The following is a 20,259-nucleotide window of genomic DNA, read 5'->3' as shown; positions in this document are numbered from 1 at the left end:
GATATTGACAAACAATTCTATTAAGCGTGCATGGTCAAGGATAATCCAACATTTCAGAATTACTTGTCCACAGGGTTGATTTTTCCAAGTAATAAGTATAAACTAATTACAAAGTTACAGACAAAATATAGCAACTTTCAGTCAAAATTCAATAACCTTCAAGGTTAATGTCGTACATGAGTCAAGGTCAATTTGAGTTTAAATAAGAGCAAAAGAATGACAAAAATCGAGAGTGCTTTATCACTTTCAGGCTGACACTTTACATCATCATAAATCATATATCATTGATTTCATTATCTTCAATCAAACCTAGTCTGCAATTTTCATGTAATTTTGTCCGATGGATCACACTTTGTCCAGAAGTATTTTATTCTGAAACAACAAGTGCAAGATGTTATGTCTTCAAAAGATGCAGAGACAGAGAGAGAGAGACAGAGAGAGACAAAGAGAGAGAGAGAGACAGAGAGAGAGGGAGAGAGAGAGAGAGAGAGAGAGAGAGAGAGAGGGGGGGGGAGAGAGAGAGAGAGAGAGAGAGAGAGAGAGACTGAAACTGTTAATCATTCTGCTAAACAACGAATGAAGCGGAAGGAATTGAATTTAACCAAGTGTATAAATCATTTAAGTTGAGTAAGCTGCACAACATGATTACTTTATTTTTCAGTTAACATGGCATCAAACTATGAAGGGTATGCATGGTCAGAAATGGAAGAGGATGAAATACAGATTAGATCGAAAATGGTAAGTTTGAAAATATGAATATATGTAACCATATTTTGACTGAAGTTTGAAAGTGTGCGAAGAAAGAATTAAATGTCAAACAACATGCAATCATGTTTATGTTAAAACCCTTGTCAGACCAGGGAGGCGTTCTCAAGGCTACCACGAAAATTCAACAAACAGAGCGCCTGAGCGCCGTACGATTGCAAGTATCGCCATAGTATCGCTGAAACATCGAAGTCTCGTAGAACATCGACAAACTGTGTTCACATTGAGCATGCTCAAAACAAAGCCGTCACAAAGCGTTTGGATGAAATTGCAGTATTGCCCAAATAATCGGCGAATTGATACTCGAACAGTGAAGTAGGTGCTCCGCGGAAGCGCACAAGGGCCGCAGTGCTAACGCTTATGTTGGCAAGGAGGTTATGGCGTTCACCGAGGCGCTAAGCGTTTCTACCGTGCATATTCAGTGCGTCCCCGGAGATTTTACAGAGTTTAAATGTACTCATACAGCGCCGGTGAACTGAACTGTGTGCTCTCAAGGCAATTTCGACCACGTTGATAGGTACACGACCATGATGGATAAATGTATGCAACATAACTTTAATTTGACCGTGGATGATGAACTATCAAGCTTGTATAATTATAAAACGTCAATGAATCTAATCAGAATGTACTAGTGTCTGAAATAATGCACGGCGGGGCTCCTAAATTTTCAATCCACTGGAAAAGCTGTAAAGTCGCTATGTAACCTTTTTAGTTTTCTTCCCCCCCCCCCCCGCCACAAATAAATCAATGATAATGTTATGTCACAAAAATTGTTTGAATTATAATTACGTTTTCACGGGAAGATGTTGTTATTGCCTTCACCGTCCGTCTTTCCATCCGCCCGTATTTAGCCTGTATTTAGTTTGTCCGGCTTTGACATGGCATTATATCGACAAAACAGACTTAATTAATTCCAAATTCAGTTGTGCACATCGCCGGCACGTTCAGCTTTGCTGCCCGAAAAGGCCCTCAGAGCTTAAAATAGAATACCTTGCCCGGCTTTCACAGCAAACTGCTGACGGGATTTTTGCCGAAACTTCGCATGAGTGATTAGTAACAGTCATGTATTAGCATTCGGCTGCTGCGATTTAAAATAGTGCCGAGATTATCACACGTACGGTCTAATAAAATAGAGAAAGTAAGAATCCCTAAAGAAAGCCGGCTCGGTTTGATTGAGCCTGTTCATGGACGGTACTGTCAAGTGCAAACTACCGTCCACGCCCCCTAGCACCGGCTTAAGCAGAATTCAACATTTAAAAATGAAATGGTAAAATTTGGAATTTAACTTGAAATATATACCATTTTTTTCAAAAATAAATTCTGCTTCTATTGCTATAATGTTTGTGCGAATGCTATGTATGTTTTTCAAAACACGGAAATGTAATGAAAAAAAATCTGGAAACAAAGTATTGCAGACTCGGTTTGATTGAGTCTGTACATGAGGGATAATGAATAAGTGCAACATCTCTCACGCCTCCTAGCACCGGCTTGAGCGGTACTCAATTCTCAACACTTAATAGTGCTGCAATCAATTATCTCGAAGGACCAGAAAAATATAACAACACTGAAGTGAAGTACGGAGCAACTTTTACAGCTGCCACACAGCACTTGACACAGGTCTGCTGTTTTGAAGTATAAAAATCTGGAAACAAAGTGATATCTCGAAAGCACTGATCACAACAAAATTACAGAAGAATTACAGACTATGTTTGATTGAGCCTGTACATGAGGGATAATGAATAAGTGCAACATCCCTCACGCCCCTAGCACCGGCTTTAGCGGTACTTAATTCTCAACACTTAATCGTGCTGGCATCAATGATCCCAAAGGACCAGAAAAATATAACAACACTGAAGTGAAGTACGGGGCAACATTTACAGCTTTCACACAGCACTTGACACCTTATATCTTATAGGATTTTTTTTAAATATGACAGCAGGCGTCAATTCCTTGTAAATACATATAATATCTATATTATATTTATATTTTTATACGCCCGTTTGAAAAACGGGACGTATTATGAGAACGCCCCTGGCGGGCGGGCGGGCGGCGTCCAATTTTGTCCGGAGCATATCTCCTACATGTATGGAGGGATTTTAATCAAACTTCATAGAAATGTTCACCACTATGAGGAGCAGTGTCGCGCACATGAACCAGGTCAAAGGTCAAGGTCACACTTAGAGCTCATTGAAAAATGCTTGTCCGGAGCAAAACTTCCACATGTATAGAGGGATTTCAATATTACTTGGCGCAAATGTTCACCATTGTGAGGCGGAGTGTCGCGCGCAAGATTCAGGTCCTTGCGGCCAAGGTCAAGGTCACACATAGAGGTCAAAGTTAAGATAAAAATATGAAGATGTGTATATGGACCATTTAGTCATCATTTATTGAGGGATTGTAACACAAATGGTCATTATCAAGACTATGGCTGTGATACATATAATTTAGGTCAATATATACAAGGTCAAGGTCACTAAAGATGATGAAATAGCCAGATTTTGTCCGGAGCATATCTCCTACACGCATGGAGGGATTTTAATGAAATTTCATAGAAATGTTCACCATTATGAGAAGCCATGTCACGCACATGAACTAGGTATCTAGGTCAAAGGTCAAGGTCACACTTAGAGCTCATTGAAAAACGCTTGTCCGGAGCAAAACTTCCACATGCATAGAGGGATTTCAATATAACTTGGCACAAATGTTCACCATTGTGAGATGGAGTGTCGCGCACAAAATTCAGGTCCCTGCAGCCAAGGTCAAGGTCACACATAGAGGTCAAAGTTTAGATAAAAATATGAAGATGTGTATAGGGACGATTTAATCATCATTTATTGAGGGTTTGTAATACAAATGGTCATTATCATGACTACGGCTGTGACACATGTACTTTAGGTCAATATATGCAAGGTCAAGGTCACTAAAGATGGTGAAATATCCAGATTTTGTCTGGAGCATATCTCCTACATGTATGGAAGAATTTTTATAATACTTTATGGAAATGTTCACCACCATGATATGTATTGCTCCATGCATAATCCAGGTCAAAGGTCAAGGTCACACTTAGAGCTCATTGAAAAACGCTTGTCCGGAGCAAAACTTCTACATTCATAGGGTGATTTCAATATAACTTGGCACAAATGTTCACCATTGTGAGGCTGAGTGTCGCACGCAAAATTCAGATCTCTGCGACCAAAGTCAAGGTTACACATAGAGGTCAAAGTTCAGATAACAATTTGAAGATGTGTATAGGGACCATTTAGTCATCATTTATTGATGGATTGTAGCACAAATGGTAACTATCATGACTACAGGTGTGACACATTTAATTTAGGTTAATATTTGCAAGGTCAAGGTCACTGGAGATGATTAAATATCAAGATGTTGTCCGGAGCATATTTTCTACATGCATGGAGGAATTTTAATGTTACTTTATAGAATTGTTCACCACCATGAGACGTAGTGCCCTGCACATGAACCAAGTCTCTAGGTCAAAGGTGAAGGTCACAGTTAGAGCTCATAAAAAACGCTTGTCTGGAGCAAAACTTCTACATGCATAGAGGGATTTCAATATAATTTGGCACAAATGTTCATCATTGTGAGGCTGAGTGCCGTGCATAAAATTCAGGTCCCTGCGACCAAGGTCAAGGTCACACATCCTGTGCATATCTTCCCTATTGATTTGTTTTAAGGTTCGTTTAACAACACAGTGCCAAGAATAAAAACTTGCTTGCTAGATAACACTTGTCCATAATGCCCCCATCTCCATCTAAAGCTTTCGTAAACGGGCGTATTTTGTGACTATGGCACCCTTGTTATATTTTATATTTTTCTGATGAATATTTGTAAAAAAAACAGCAAAGGCAATTATAACCCAGAAGTTAAAGTTATTTGATTTATTACATTTTAACTAAGACCTGAAGATAAGGTTGGTCATGTTGGTATACGCGGTATCTCATCCCCTAATATTTACATACATTTATATTCACAAGTGCTTGAAGGTAAGGTTAGAAGACGATTGATAGTTATCAATATATAAATACAAATACAAGACATTTATATAGCGCAAAAATGTTTTAAATATTCGATTGCGCTGTACAGTATTAAGACTTTATACACATATGCTTGATCAAGACACTCCCAAACCCAGTCTCGATGGCACAGCCAATCTACAACTCTAGTTGAAAAACAGTCCAAACAAGTATGTTTTTAAGTTTGGCCATGAACTGATTTTCATTGGTAATGTCCTTCAGATAGTCTGGCAATGAATTCCACCATTTAGGTCCCACAATAGCCAAATATCTATCAGCAAGTTTTGAATTTGTTGATGGTATATCAAACTGAGTGTGGCTAGATGATGAGGATCTCTGTCTTTTCCTGTACTGACTCTGGCATTTAGTGAACAATTCACGAAGATACAATGGAGCGGTGCCATTTGTAACACGAAACACAGCCACAATTTGTACATGATTCTTGCTCGAATTGGAAGCCAGTGGAGTGATTTAAGGATTTTCAGCTCTGGATTGATAGTTAGTAGCTCCAGTGACAATTCTAGCAGCATGATTCTGCTCAAGTTGTAATTTATCAAGTTGGTAGGCTGGAATATCCGCGAATAATCCATTGAAAAAGTCTAAATGTGAATAAATCAAACCGTGAACAAGGATTTCTGCAGATTTCTGAGTGAGATGTTCTCTGATTGTTTTCAAATTTCTTAACTGCATGTGTGCAATCTGACACTATTTTTGAATATGGATGTCAAAACTTAAAGTGATGGTCATCTGTACTCCAAGGTCTCTCACATTGTCAACACAGTTGACTTCGACCCCACCAACATTGACACTGGTAATGTTCAATTTCTTCAGCTGATGTCTTGTACCATAAAATATGATTTCTGTTTTGCTATTGTTCATTTTTAACTTAAATCTGGTCATCCATGACACAATATCATTAAGACAGTCAGTGAGTTTTTGGCGAACGATTTCTTCGCTGTGATGGTCACCAGCTCTAATTTTAAATGCCACTTTATGATCGTCTGCATACAAATAATGTAGCCATATACATATAGATCTTTTGAAGTATAATGCTTCTTAGAGGAAAAGTCCACACGTGTGATTATAACGCGACGAAGTTATAACCACAAGTTGATAGGTAGTGCCGTGAGAATCACACGCACGTTCTTACATTTAATAAGATATATCTGAATTTAACATATAATGCTACTGAGTATTCCAATACATGAGGTCGTCTTTGAAAAAAAAATAACCTCCAAAAAATGTTTTGCGTGGATTGACAAAAATTCAGCAGTCACCTTTCACATTAAGCTATCATAATATTGTTTCATTTGTCTAATACAGATCTATCTTATATCTATTTCAGATGAAGGTGTATGTTTTTTTTGTTTTAGAAAACTTTCATTTTCAAATACATAGACGTGTCTTGAAAATCATATTTTGCAGATTTAAAAACAAAAGAAATAAATAAATGAAATCAGCGTCTTGCAATAAATGATATAATAGAAGGTCATAAATGAACATCACTGATGTTTATAAATAATCATAAACATACCAAAGCCTAATAGTGTCAATTAAAATGAAAAATAATAAAAATGCAAAGGCGTAATAGCGCGAAAAAAAAGCGTTTTTACGCAAATTAAAAGGGCGTAATAACGCGCATTAAGGCGTTATAACGAGAATCAAATGGCGCAAAAACGCAAATAAAGGCGTTATAACGCGAATGCATTTTTAGCATTATAATGAGAAACAAAAGGCATAATAACGCAAGTCGAAAGGCGTAGTAATTTAAAGCGCATTTAAATGCCAATTTAATACCATATTTATACTAACCAAATGGCCTAGTAACTTGAAAGGTGGACCAAAATTGATCGGAATTTATTGCTCAAGATATAAACTCGTATAGAAAAATATAATATACATTTACAATAACTATCATACCATTTGCGCAGTAATCATGCAAACTATTTGTCATAAACTAATGAAGACTCTAATATTTGCCGAGATAAGGTGACTTGATGACTTATAGGTCCATTGGACTGGACGTAAACACAGTTACTCTGAATTCACATGTATCACATCATTGATTTTACACATGTCACTATAGTAAATAAATTTCTTGTCTTTTCTTATCTTATCTTATCTTATCTTATATCTTATTTTATCTTATGTTATATGTGTGTCATATGTTAAATTATCTTCGGATATATCCTGTATGATTACCTAATAATCTGTAGTATCTTCTAATTATGTGAATGTCGTTCCTAATTAAGCTATAGGTAATAGGCTATAGGTAACACAATTTGGAAAAACGTAAGGTATAAGTTAGTCACATTAGGGTGAAAGTATATCTTAATTATTGATAAGTATGCTTTTGTCAGATTAGAGGTTACTATCACCCAACTATAGATACTTTTCTATAAAGACAAAGAAGACAATGTCTCCTATAATAATGACTTAACAGAAACACTATCACCCTTTTAAGCATACCTATCAATAATTAAGATAGACTTTCATCCTAATGTGACTTACTAATACATTACGTTTTTCCAAATCAAGTTACCTATAGCCTATTACCTATAGCTTAATTAGGAACGACATTCACGAATAAAGGCGTAATTACGCCTTTTGATTCGCGTTAAAACGCCTTTATTCGCGTTATTACGCCTTTTGATTTTCGTTATGACTCCTTTTTTGCCTTGTTATGCCTTTTGATTCGCTTTATTATGCCTTTCAATTCGCGTTATATCTTCTATATTCGCGTTACTTTTCCTTTTTATTTGCGTTGATACGCCTTTTTTCGTGTTATTACACCTTTTGATTCGCGTAATTTTGCCTTTTGATTCGCGTAATAACGCCTTTATTCGCGTTAGAACGCTTTTGCATTTTTATTTTAATTCTTTGTATAAATGAATTCTGCATCTGATGGTATGAAATGTTTGGAATACCATTATTTTTTAGAACACACGATATAATCTCTATGGATTAAACAAATACAGCAACCGTCCTTTCATAATGAATTATCATAATTTTGTTTGATATAGATAGGTAATATTCATTTATAATCTTTGTTTATGGGAAAATGATAATGATAATACATGTAATAACAACAATAATCATCATCATCAACAAAATCATCATCACCATCTATTGTAGTAACAGTACATAGATCACAACAAAATTTGGTAAATTTATGCTTGCTTGTTTTGTTTGGTTGGTTTTTACGCCATTTTCACCACCTTTTTGGTGATAGCTTGGAGGTCGGTTAAACTATCTGACTTTCATACATAACTAACCAGACGAGTAATAACCAATTTCTCCACAAGCTCCTGACTTTGATGACAGACAAATGACCACAACCCTTTATGTCCGGGATCATTTGTCGTCTGGGGATCAAACAACAGACGCCTATATTTCACATCCGATACCTTCCCTAAAGAGCTAAGTTTGCGGGTGATCAAATTATGACCATATGCCTGGATTAAAAATGGCCCTCCCTGGATGTCGATTTTTTTTAAAGAAATCAACTCTTTAAATTTGAATTCATAACGCAATACTTTTTTTGATGAAAGAATTGTCGTCTTGCTCTTTGGTGTAAGAAGACCTAGATATTAAAACCTAGTGACCTTATTTCTTGTTTTCGGAGCTATAGAAATTTTGATAACACACACAATGTGACATACCATTGCATTTCGATACCAGCTGACCTAGATATATTTTCTAGTGACCTTTTTGTATTCTTATTATGCCGAATTAAATTTTGAAATCAGCTGACCTAGAATTAAATCTAGTCAATGAATTTTCATAATAAAAGCAACAACAAAAAATTTTAAACTCAATAATATATTTGATTGAAATAAAAGATTGATATTAGTTGACTTAGAATTTAAACGTGTGACCTATTGTTTTCATTTTTAGCAAAAATCTGAAATTTCTACCCATTGCACAGTTTCAGAGGGAGCCTTGACATTTGATACATTTTTATATAAATTGACTTCTTTTTAGCTCGACTATTCGATCGTTAAAGTTTTTGTAATACTTCAAATATTTTCAAAGTCCATTGACATATGGCTTTGAAACTTTGCACACTTGTTCACCATCATGACCCCAACCTGTAGACAGGTGGAGGTAACGCTCTCAAGCATTTTGACAGAATTATGCCCCTTTTTCGACTTAGAATTTACGTTAAAGTTTTTGTAATACCTAAAATATTTCCATTGACATATGGCTTTGAAACAACATGAAATTTTATACTCTTCTTTGAGAGCATAATAGGACTCTCTCCAAGGCCTATAACTGTAACATGGATTTAAAGAAAAATGTTGCCCTTTTGTTAACTTAGGAAATTTAACATTATCAAGGCTTTTGTACTATCAAGCACTAAGAACAGTCGAGCGTTGCTGTCCTACCGACAGCTCTTGTTATTTATTGTATCACCATAAATTATCATTTTCAATAATTTCAACATACCCATTTGACATGACATGTTTCTATATATAGCAGTCTAAAAAAAGCTGAGTAAAGCTATTTCTACTAATGCATAATGCAAATAAGTTATTTTATTTTAGAATATCGACTGTTATATGTGTTGACAATTTCCTAGAATTAAATGTGACTCCTTTTAAATCTTACAGATTTTTTCAATTTGTTACCATGACAATATGCACAGATTATTTATCTAAAATTTGTGTATGGTATAATCATGTCATTCTTATCAACATGCTTAAAATGCTAAAAATGGAAGGTGTCATACTTTACAGGTGTGTTTTATTTTACATGTCTTTCATTGTACTACTACGTTGCCAAGGTAACAGAACATGTGGAATATTGATCCACAAAATAGCAATTCTTCCTTTTATAATTAATTATAAATTTAGGTACACGTCAAAGTCCAATACATATTGACTATTCATAGTTTCAATTATCATAACATACCAGTTCACAAAATACACAGACTTAATTTTCGTTTACCCCACCCACATTCAGAATATCAGAATCCACATTCTTACAAAATAAAGATAACAATAAGGTTCGAATTAGTAAGCTGTGTTCAGGTCTTTGTAATATATGGTAAAAATATTCATTTTCTCCGCAATGCCTCGACTGATAGGAAAAAATGTCAGCCCTATGTCAATTTTTGATATTTTTTATGCTTTTTTAGCAGAAATTATCTTTGAAATTAAGAGCATATGAATAAATAATGGAAAAGGCTCCACTTTCATAATGTTCCAATAGAATGCGAAGTTCTTACATCACTTATACTAGTAAACAATATACAAAAGAACTAATTTTATCAGGTAAAATACATATGAGCCATTTTTCAATAATTTGGCGGCCATCTTGGCGGCTATCTTGAATTTCTCAAAATGTACCATGATTTAATATGTTAACTCAAAATTGTTGTAAACTTCAAATATGAAGCTTTACATTTGTATAACAATTATCAATGGACCTTTTTTGCACACAAAAGGTCTTCAGAGACTGTTCTAATCATCATAAACTTATCAATCTGCAAGCGCATGAGTTGACGGTTAGATGATCAATAATAATTTAATCAATATGTTGAGATTGATATAGTCGGATCTGGGACATGCTATATGTTGTTTCAGTAATAATTTTAATTCTGTTCTAGTTTCATCCATACATATGCAAACAAAACATAGATATAAAGACCATAAAGCAATATCTAGAATTCTTTACTTTATCGAGATATATTTTTGGATTTAGAAGAACAGTGCAGGTACTATTTACAAAGTAGTATTTTAAAGTACTGCCAACATATACATTATCTAAATTTCCTAATATTGAAATTAAAAGTGAAACTTGGAGTCTTTTTATACATTCTGACCGCGCACAAAGATATAAATTAACGGAGAGGAAAGCATGAATAAGTGAATATAATCACGCGTGCACGCAATGTTGTTGCGAGTCATTTAGCTGAGTTTAATGACGGTCCCGATAGCTTCATCAGTAAAAAAAACTGTCACATGTTTTCGCACTTGTACGTGAACAGTATTAAAACCCGTTTTTTTATACATAAAACACATAACAAAACGCGAAATTACCAGATTAGACATTTTATGCAAGAAAAACGCCAGTGCATCTTTTTTTTTCGTGCTCAAACATCTGCAAAATTCATTGACTGTGTGCCCGTTTATATAAAAATGCGCCGCTATTGGATCGTTATACCTGGTCCTTCTTGATAAGTTGAGAAAATGTCTTTGGTATACGTGTCTCTTGTTTCACCAACATAAATATAACCTTTGTTATAACGCTTAACATAAGTCAACTGTTCCCCTCTCTTATACGTTTAAATTCAGGCCAGAGCTCTCTTTTCGCCTTCCTAATCTCAAAGGGATAGTCACGTGAGATTCAAACCTCTAAGATTTCTGATATTGGCCATGATTTGTTCTTTGTCATAATCATCGCAAAAAGATGCCATCATGGCTCTGTAACGTCGATTACCTCCGAAATTACATGAAACCCGTTGGTTACGAATCCGGTAAGCATCGGAGATGACGACATTGGCGAGATTAAATTGAAAATAAAATATGTAAAATGACATTATCGCCTTAATCTTGTGTTATATTGTGAAAATCTATATTATATGCATAAACCTAACAATATTTTGATACATGAACAATAAATAGTCAGTGATATTCTAAGACTTTCAATCCTCCAGCACTTTTGGAATAACAATATTGTAATACTGAAACCTAGAGTCCAAGCCGAACATATTGTTATTATTATAAAAACGTTGGACGAGCTTAATGTAACAAAGCTCAACAAATTTGAGGCACTGTTAAGTTAAGAAATTCTAATATGGTACTGGTAAGGGATGCGTGCAGTGAATATTAGAATTAAAAACTAGTATATATTAATATGTTTAAATACCTATATATTCATTTTAAATTTTATGACAACACATTCTATATAACGGATATGAATGCTAGTTTTCCAAAGAACACTTTAATCTTTCCTATGGCACCATACCGGTTGTTATCTTAATGCATCTTTTTATTTCTTTTCAGGGAAATCTAACAATTACAGATCCGTAAGTTTTATTTTTAATATTCAATTGAATATACTTGAATTGTTTTTAGTGTTCACTTCCACACACAAACACTTATGCTCATTTTGTGTTCTGTCTCTTAAATGCTGTGGTATAGTGGAGTAAAGAAAACACACAACTGTTTTACAATTTAATACTACAAGCGTTCAACGTCTTCTCTAGTCAAAAACCAAATTCTAAACTACCAGACGGGGCTTTATGACCACTATATATAATGACAACATAAAATGTCGACATCATAAGTATACACTCATTATAATTGATATACATGCACGCGTTTGGAGTTATATGTAGAACTGTTATCAATCATTCTTGACATATTTTATCCATCTGGCGCAATTTTGCATTTACATTGTCATATAACATACATAAATCATTGTCATTTTACATTATGAATTAAACATATATTTGGTAAAACTGCGTCATTCATTTGAATTACATTAAATATGTATTAATTAACCTGCAATGCAACAATGCTACTCGTTTATGATGCTCCAATATCATTGGCGCTTCTTTATCATTTACACACTAATATGATATCGCTCCAATATCATTATAATATAAAGACATTAATGTCCAACAGGTGCTATGGAACTATTGTTGATCTTTTTGAGAAGCCGCACAGATTAATTTATACAGATGGAGAAGGACACTTGCAGTTAGATGGCCCTGTTTTGTCTGCACTTTCACATATAAACAAGAAAATCAGTGTTGTCGGTGTTTGCGGAATATATCGATCTGGAAAATCCTATCTAATGAATTGGATTGCAGGTGAAAAATCAGGTAGGACATCTGTGTTAATTCATTCCTGGTCTTTTATGAAAATCGTTGGCGTAAACCGTATGCAACAGTTAACTAAACTTGTCATTTAGGCAGAATAAAAGCTGTTTGATGTATATTTGAATATTTATATTATTATGTACATGTCTGAAATAAAGTTTCTTTTCTTTTCTATAATTTATCTTAACATTGCATTAAAAAGGTATTCTACAGAACACTTAGAGCTTTTAATGATTTGCCATTAAAATTGTTTTTGTTTTTGTTGTTTTATATGTTTGTTGTTGTTGCTTGTTTTTTGTTGTTGTTTTTTTTCAAGAAAGACCCCTTTCATTCTTCTCCCATGTAGTTTAGTGTACAAATTTTTCAAGATTTTGTAAAGTGTGGTAAATTTCTGTTTGGTTTCTCATCTAAAGCAATGCCAACTTTCTAAAAAATACAATTTTTATCTTTGCTATAACCGAAATAAAAAAGCACGATTGTTTTATAGAAATACACAGGATAAAAAAGAAAAAAATGCTAAACCAATGTTTTAGTTATCTGCTTAAATTGACCTGAAATAGCAAAACATTTCAATTTGATGACTGATGAGTGGAAATTTAAACGTTTTATAAATTATTTTGTCTCCGAAATATTTGAAGGACATATTGCTTTTGCCTTCGCCGTCTATCTGTCCGTCTACGTCTACATACTTTAACAGGTCAAACTCATTCGGGTTTCAACAACACTTCAAAGTACCGATCAGTACCAATCCCAGTTGTGCATATCACCGGTATTTTTGTTTCGCTACACCAAACGACATCGAGACCTTATCATATAAAGATATTGTCCTGTTTTCACAGGTCAAAATCCTAATGGGATTTCAGTGAAACATCACAGAAATGATCAGTGCCATACCTAGTTGTGCAAATCGCGGGCACGTTCTGCTTAGCTCGGCAAAAATGGCCACCAGTTCTATAAATAGAAAAATCGTGTCGGCTTTTAAACTGCTGGTTGGATTTAGAGGGAACTTCAAAGAAGTATTTAGTACCATACCTAGTTCTGCACATCACCAGCACATTCTGCTTCGCTGCACAAAATGGCCGCTTGAGCATTCTTGGGCCAAGCTGCTGGCGGGTTTAAACAAAATTCACAGTAGTGATTAGACCATACCTAATTGTGCATATCATTGGCATGTTCCGCTCGTTGGACATAAATGGCTTCCGGGGCTATATAAAGAAAATCTTAAATCTAAAACTCTAGATTATAAAAAAAGCAGTACATTGTATGGTGACTAAGGATACTTAAGATTCTCAAACAAATAGACGGCTAATGTTTTATATTTTTGGCCCTATTAGAGTTTGATAGTTTTGTTGTTTGCTGTGAACCACGGATTGTGGTAAATTTTACAAATTTACTATTTACTAACAATATAGAAATCGAAAATTCACAGGGCCGACACATCATATGTAGAATAGTTTAAACTACTTCTGATTTTCAACCATGGAACGCCATAGCTGCCTCATATTCACACTTCTAAAGTGGTGATGTCCTTTTGATAATTGGTGCTGTGATTTTGATGAATGGTGCTGTCGTTCTGACAGATGGTGCCGTGGTTTTGATAAATGGTCTTGTGGTTTTGATAAATGGTGATGTCGTTGTGACAGATGGTTCTGTCGTTTTAATAAATGGTCATGTGGTTTTAATAATTGGTGCTCTGGTGTTGTTAAACGGTCTTATGGGTTTGACAGATGGTGCTGTGGTTTTGATATATTGTGGTGGTACATTGGTACCTGGTGCAGTCATTTTATATATGGTGCTGTTGTTTTGATAAATAGTGCTATAATTTTGATAGATGATGCTGTTGTTTTGATAAAATGTAATGTTCTTTTTATAAATGGCGATACTATTTTTCTATTATGATGTTGTTCTTTTTATAAATGGTGATACTATTTTGATGTATGGTTATGTTCTTTTTATAAATAGTGATACTATTTGCTATATGGTGTTGTTCTTTTATAAATGGCGATACTATTTTGCTATATGGTGATGTTCTTTTTTATAAATGGTGATACTATTTTGCTATATGGTGATGTTCTGTTTATAAATGGTTATACTATTTTTCTATATGGTCATGTTCTTTCTATAAATGGTGATACTATTTTGCTTTATGCTGTTGTTCTTTTTATAAATGATGATACTATTTTTCGATATGGTGATACTATTTTGATGTGTGGTTCTATGATTTTTCATTACGATGATGTTGAACTATTTCAAGATGACCTGGTTGTTGACCGGAATTATTTGATAAGGGTAAAACTGTTCTTACTCCGTTATTCAAAAATTAAGACCATTTTGTCGTCTGTTGGGCTAGGATATTTAACGGAAAAAATATGAATGATAAAACAAGAGACAAAAAATTAACCAAAGAAAAATTTAATTATTTTAGGTATTACAATTGGAGACACGATACTACGGTGGCACAAAGATGACATGTGTGTTTTTATTTATCTCGTGCGCATGTCGTTGGAAATAGATTATTAAGCGGTGCGTACGAGATTCAATGTATAGACCAAGAGTAACTAAGTCGTGGGAACGAGATAATTAAATGGTGTGCACGATACACTATGTTGTGGTCACAAGTTTCTAAGTCGTGCGCATGAGATACTTTGCCGTGGGAACGAAATCGTGAAAACGAGAATTAAGCCGTGGGCACCAGATGATTAACCAATCAGATAACACTATATATATATATATACACATTTCATCCCTATGCCACCGTAGTATCCTGTCTCAAATTTATTGTTGTAACACCAAAATTAAATAAATGTTCTTCGGTTAATTGTTTTGTCTCTTGTATCCCTACTTTATTATTGATAATTGTTCCGTTAAATATCCTAACCCAACAGACGACAAATTACCTCCATTTTTAAATAATAGTGCAAGAACAATTTTACCCGAATCAAATTGTTCCTGCCAACAACCAGGTTATCTATAAATAGTTCAACATCATCGTAATGAAAAATCATAGAACCATACTTCAAAATAGTATTACCATTTATAGAAATTACATCACCATACAACAAAATAGTACTGCCAATTTTAAAAAGTACATCAACATATAGCAAAATAGTATCACCATTTATAAATAGAACAACACCAAATAGAAAAATAGTATCATCATTTAAAGAAAGAACAACACCATATGTAAAAATATTATCACCATTTATAAAAAGAACATCACCATATAGCAAAATAGAAGAACCATTATAAAAAGAACATCACCATATAGCAAAATAGTAGAACCATTACAGAAAAAGAACATCACCATATAGCAAAATAGTACCACCATTTATAAAACGAACATTACCATACATCAAAATAATATCGCCATTTCTAAAAAGAACAACACCATATAGAAAAGTAGCATCCCAATTTATAAAAAGAACAACACCATATAGCAAAATAGTATCATCATTTATAAAAATAACATCAACATATATCAAAAGAACCGCATCATCTATCAAAATTACAGCACCATTTATCAAAACAACAGCACCATATGTAAAATAACACCACCAGGTACCAAAGTACCACCATATATCAAAACGACATCACCATTTATCATTACGGGAGCACCATTTATCAAAACCACAGCAGCATCTGTCAAAACAACAAGACCATCTGTCAAACCACAGCACCATTTATTGCAACCACTTCACCATTTAATATCAAAACGACATCACCATCTATCTTAACCACAAGACCATTTATTAAAATCACAACACCATCTGACAAAAACGAAAAGACTGTATATCAAAACCACAGCACCATTTTTTAAAACCACATCACCATTTATTAAAACAACAGCACCATCTGTTACAACGACATCACCATTTATCAAAACCACCAGACCATTTTTCAAAACCACAGCACCATCTGTCAAAACGACAGCACCATGTATCCAAATCACAGTATCATTTATCAAAATGACATCACCACTTTAGAAGTGTGTTTATAAGGCAGCTATGGCGTACAATATTCAACACTAGTTGTCAGTAGGTAACCAGTATCTTTACTTTATGGTTGTTAAACATAAAGTATTTACTCATTTCCTATTCACTTTTCAGTTATACTATAACATTTGTTATAATCTAGCTGCATATTGCATTTTAATTTTCACCATGTATTCTAAAACATGAAGCTGTTTCATCAGTACAGAGAATATGTGGAGACATGAGCTTTTGTGCCCAAAAAAGGCCTTCAAATTTTCTAAGAGCAATTGTTTTTACAACTTAAATGGAAAACAAAACAAAAAGAAATAAACAAACAATAAACCAAATTATCAACCAAATGACTAATAATACTTTTTACTCTATTTAATCTATTTAGGTTTTAATCTTGGCGATACAATTCAATCAGAAACAAAAGGGATATGGATTTGGTGTAAAAAACATCCAATTAAATCGGACCAAGTATTGGTTTTGTTAGACACAGAGGGGTTAGGTGATCCCGAAAAGGTGATCTTATCTTATTGATTTTGCTTCTTTTTTCAAATATTACTTGTACCTGGGCCCAATTAAAAATATGACTATTACTTCAAAAATAATACATAATAGCTGTTAAAAGTGTTAAAATTTTAATTAACCATTAGCAGCACTTTCTTAGAATGCCTTATTTCAAGAAGCACCCATGGTGACTGACAAATATACCACCTGACATACTTTTCAATAATTTTAACATCCAAATTTAACAATCACCTTCCTAAATGTTGAGATGTCGTTTGCTTAGTATCACACACAAAACATGCCTTTTTTTCAAAATGAATCCATTTATGACAAGATTTATGACGGGATAAGGCAATTTTAATGTTCTTTTTAAAATTTTACATTAAACCTTCAGCATGTCTTTTAGCTTAACCTAAAAAAATGTTCTCACTCTGCAAACACTTTTTGAAAGTATCACAATTTTAAGCAAAGTCCTTTTCAAATTTGTCATTGAATGGAAAAAATATTGACTGGACATGACTATTAATGCACTTTTGGTATTCAAGTATAACCCTGACCTTTTGGCTGCTGAATTGGATATTGTTCACACTATTTGAACTTAAACCTTTATTTGTGTCACAATAACTAATTAAATAAACATATTTTTCCTAAGTTATTTAAGTTAAAAATTCATCGTGGAATTAAAGATTTGTTGACCAGACATGACTTTGTTTAAAATCTTATAAAAATCATTTGACTTTGGCCTTAAAGCACATGGCTTGGTTCTTGTGCGAGCGACACATCGTAAAGATGTCCATATTAATATTAGGCCATGTTGACCCGACTAGAGTGTCACTGCACTGTTATGAATAATTAAGTTCATAGGCCATTAGGGACATCTTCGGGCAAATATCGCTTTCGCACTGGTCCAAACAATAGTCAACAGAACAATTTCATATTAATCATATTTTCTATTTGAGACTCATTAAATGATCATAAAATACATCATTGTTACGTTTTGTTCTTTATGGCACATTTCGCGAATAAGATATAATTGATACCCTACCAGTTTAACAGGAGGGGACATAAGGTTTACTCTCCGTCAGTCCATTTGTCCGTCCGGCTGTCCGTCCGTCTGTCCGTGTTTCCGTCAGTCAGCCTGTCCACAAAACTGGATCCCGTAATAACGCAAAATATACTAAAAATATTTTCATGAAACTTGATATATCGATAGATGACAGTCTGGAGATTATGCATGTCTTTCTCTTTTTTTTCTATTTTGAACACTGGTTTTTATGGTAACAATTAGTCTGAAAATGTGGCAAATTTGATGCAAAAACTGGATCCTGTGAACACGCAAACAGTACTGAAAATATTTTAATGAAATAAGACCATTTGTACAGTTTCAGAAGTAAAATTGAACTTTTTAATCATCTAATCTAGATTTGGACAAATGACCTACTCCCTTGTCCTTTATGTATAGATAAGACACTTTTGACCATGTGCATAGTTTTAGATGTAATTGAACTTTGATATCAGCTGACAAAGATTTCGATGATGTGACCTATTTTCTCGTCCTTTGCTGTTATTATACTATGTCTTTTTTCTGAACATTAGACACATCTTTATATTGTATTCTATTTGAAATGCTGAAATATAACCCTGTCGCCCAAGATTACTAGACACTACTGCATTATGTCTAATGTCTATTGCATAGAAGCACCAAAAATCTACTTTTGTTCCTACTATTTTAGTAAATAATTTAGTGTTGTAGAAATGCGCTGGCAGAGCATCTTTTCATAAATGCTGTCTTGTTTTAAATTGTAGCCAATTCATATAATAAAATAATTATTATTAAGCTTTTCTATGATTGCTACTCACCGGAAGACCATGTTGATCTCAGCTAAAGCCTCGGTGCTGGTGAATATCACATCATGTTTAATGGCTCACTTATCAATAATTGTACATCAATTTGCGTTTAGATGCATTTTGTTTCGCGTTAAAATGCAATTACTTGCGTTACGAGGGATGTTTGGAACATACGTATACGACTTTTGTTAAAAATTGTCGTTTTTTTTAAATTATTATCAGTAAAACAACACTGTTAGATTATCTAGGTTTCCTTCATCATGAATGTATACTTTCGTAGAAAACAAAAAAAAACAAGAAATATATGCAAATGAAAAATTAAAACATCTTATCACCGCGTATACAACGCCTTTCCATGTTATTACACCTTTTGTATATCCTAAGAACATTTTCTTTACAGCGTTGGTTTTTGTGCTTTAAAGAACATTAATAGAACATATGAATAGTATTGACAAATATTCAAATTGTTATTTATAATATGAAAAAGATTATTTTTTACATGTATATATTCATATTATGAATAAACTTTATGAAATGATATTTCTCGTTTCAATGTTCAAAAGGGAGATCCCGATCATGACAACAAATTGTTTTGTCTGACACTTCTGATGAGCAGTACACTTATCCTAAATGTAAAGAATGTGTTCGACTTCGACACACTGGACAAGTTAGCGTATCCTTTTATTACATTTCATAATGTGAATTAAATCAAAATTATTGAATGTACTTGTTTTGAAACCTTGATGATAACGAAATTGAATAAAGGTCACTAAAGCATCTGGAAGGGCGGAAAATAGAAAATGAAAAGGAGAAATATGTACTTCTAATACATTGCAAGTGACATATATGTAAAGATTATCTATTTGTTTAAAAAAACTTGAAGCTGATGTTCCGAGTGAGTTGCATCACATGCTTATTATATAACACGAAACATTCTGGATTCTGTTTTCTCTATTTCAATACAAAATACATTATCTAGGTAAATAAGATAACTATGGCTTCCATTTCATTCCAGGTTATTGCCCCTTTTCAGCACTTTAAAAATGGATAAGGTTAATCTTAACCGGCAAGTTGGATATATCTAAAGTTTTATCTATACTAATGTATTTATATGCTCTACACGTATTTATCAATACAAAGTACATGGTATTTCTAAATTGTTTAACTGTGGCATTCCCTTTTCCCAGTTATTTCCTTTATAATCAATTGAAATTAGGGCCTTGTATGGTTGCTATTTTGGCAAGTTTCATTTGACTTAAATCTATACTGATTTCATTTGTTTAATGATATATATCTGCAA

At 33.7% G+C, this 20,259-nt stretch overlaps 1 protein-coding gene across 1 annotated transcript; it reads left to right on the top strand.

The window, feature by feature from the left end:
• Positions 1–663: 663 nt before the first annotated feature.
• Positions 664–19,688, top strand: LOC132721294 (guanylate-binding protein 5-like). The gene is made up of 5 exons (XM_060705578.1): positions 664–738; positions 11,807–11,829; positions 12,431–12,630; positions 16,996–17,123; positions 19,523–19,688. The coding sequence occupies exons 1-5, from the start codon at positions 667–669 to the stop codon at positions 19,664–19,666; spliced, it is 567 nt and encodes a 188-aa protein (XP_060561561.1). The 5' UTR covers positions 664–666; the 3' UTR covers positions 19,667–19,688.
• The last annotated feature ends 571 nt before the right edge of the window (positions 19,689–20,259 follow it).

The sequence above is a fragment of the Ruditapes philippinarum genome, unplaced genomic scaffold (assembly GCF_026571515.1).
Source record: "Ruditapes philippinarum isolate M1 unplaced genomic scaffold, ASM2657151v2 ctg9465_1_1_1_1, whole genome shotgun sequence".
Classification (NCBI taxonomy): Eukaryota; Metazoa; Mollusca; class Bivalvia; order Venerida; family Veneridae; genus Ruditapes; species Ruditapes philippinarum.
The sequence above is the reverse complement of the archived record's forward strand: the minus strand, read 5'-3'. Positions and strand labels throughout refer to the sequence as shown.

What these genes read in the sequence shown, in the direction of transcription:
- LOC132721294 (XM_060705578.1), top strand. Translation starts at nt 667, where the DNA reads ATGGCATCAAACTATGAAGGGTATGCATGGTCAGAAATGGAAGAGGAT. An exon ending in AATCTAACAATTACAGATCC is followed by an intron (nt 11,830 to 12,430) that starts GTAAGTTTTATT and finishes AATGTCCAACAG; the next exon opens with GTGCTATGGAACTATTGTTG. An exon ending in GATTGCAGGTGAAAAATCAG is followed by an intron (nt 12,631 to 16,995) that starts GTAGGACATCTG and finishes TAATCTATTTAG; the next exon opens with GTTTTAATCTTGGCGATACA.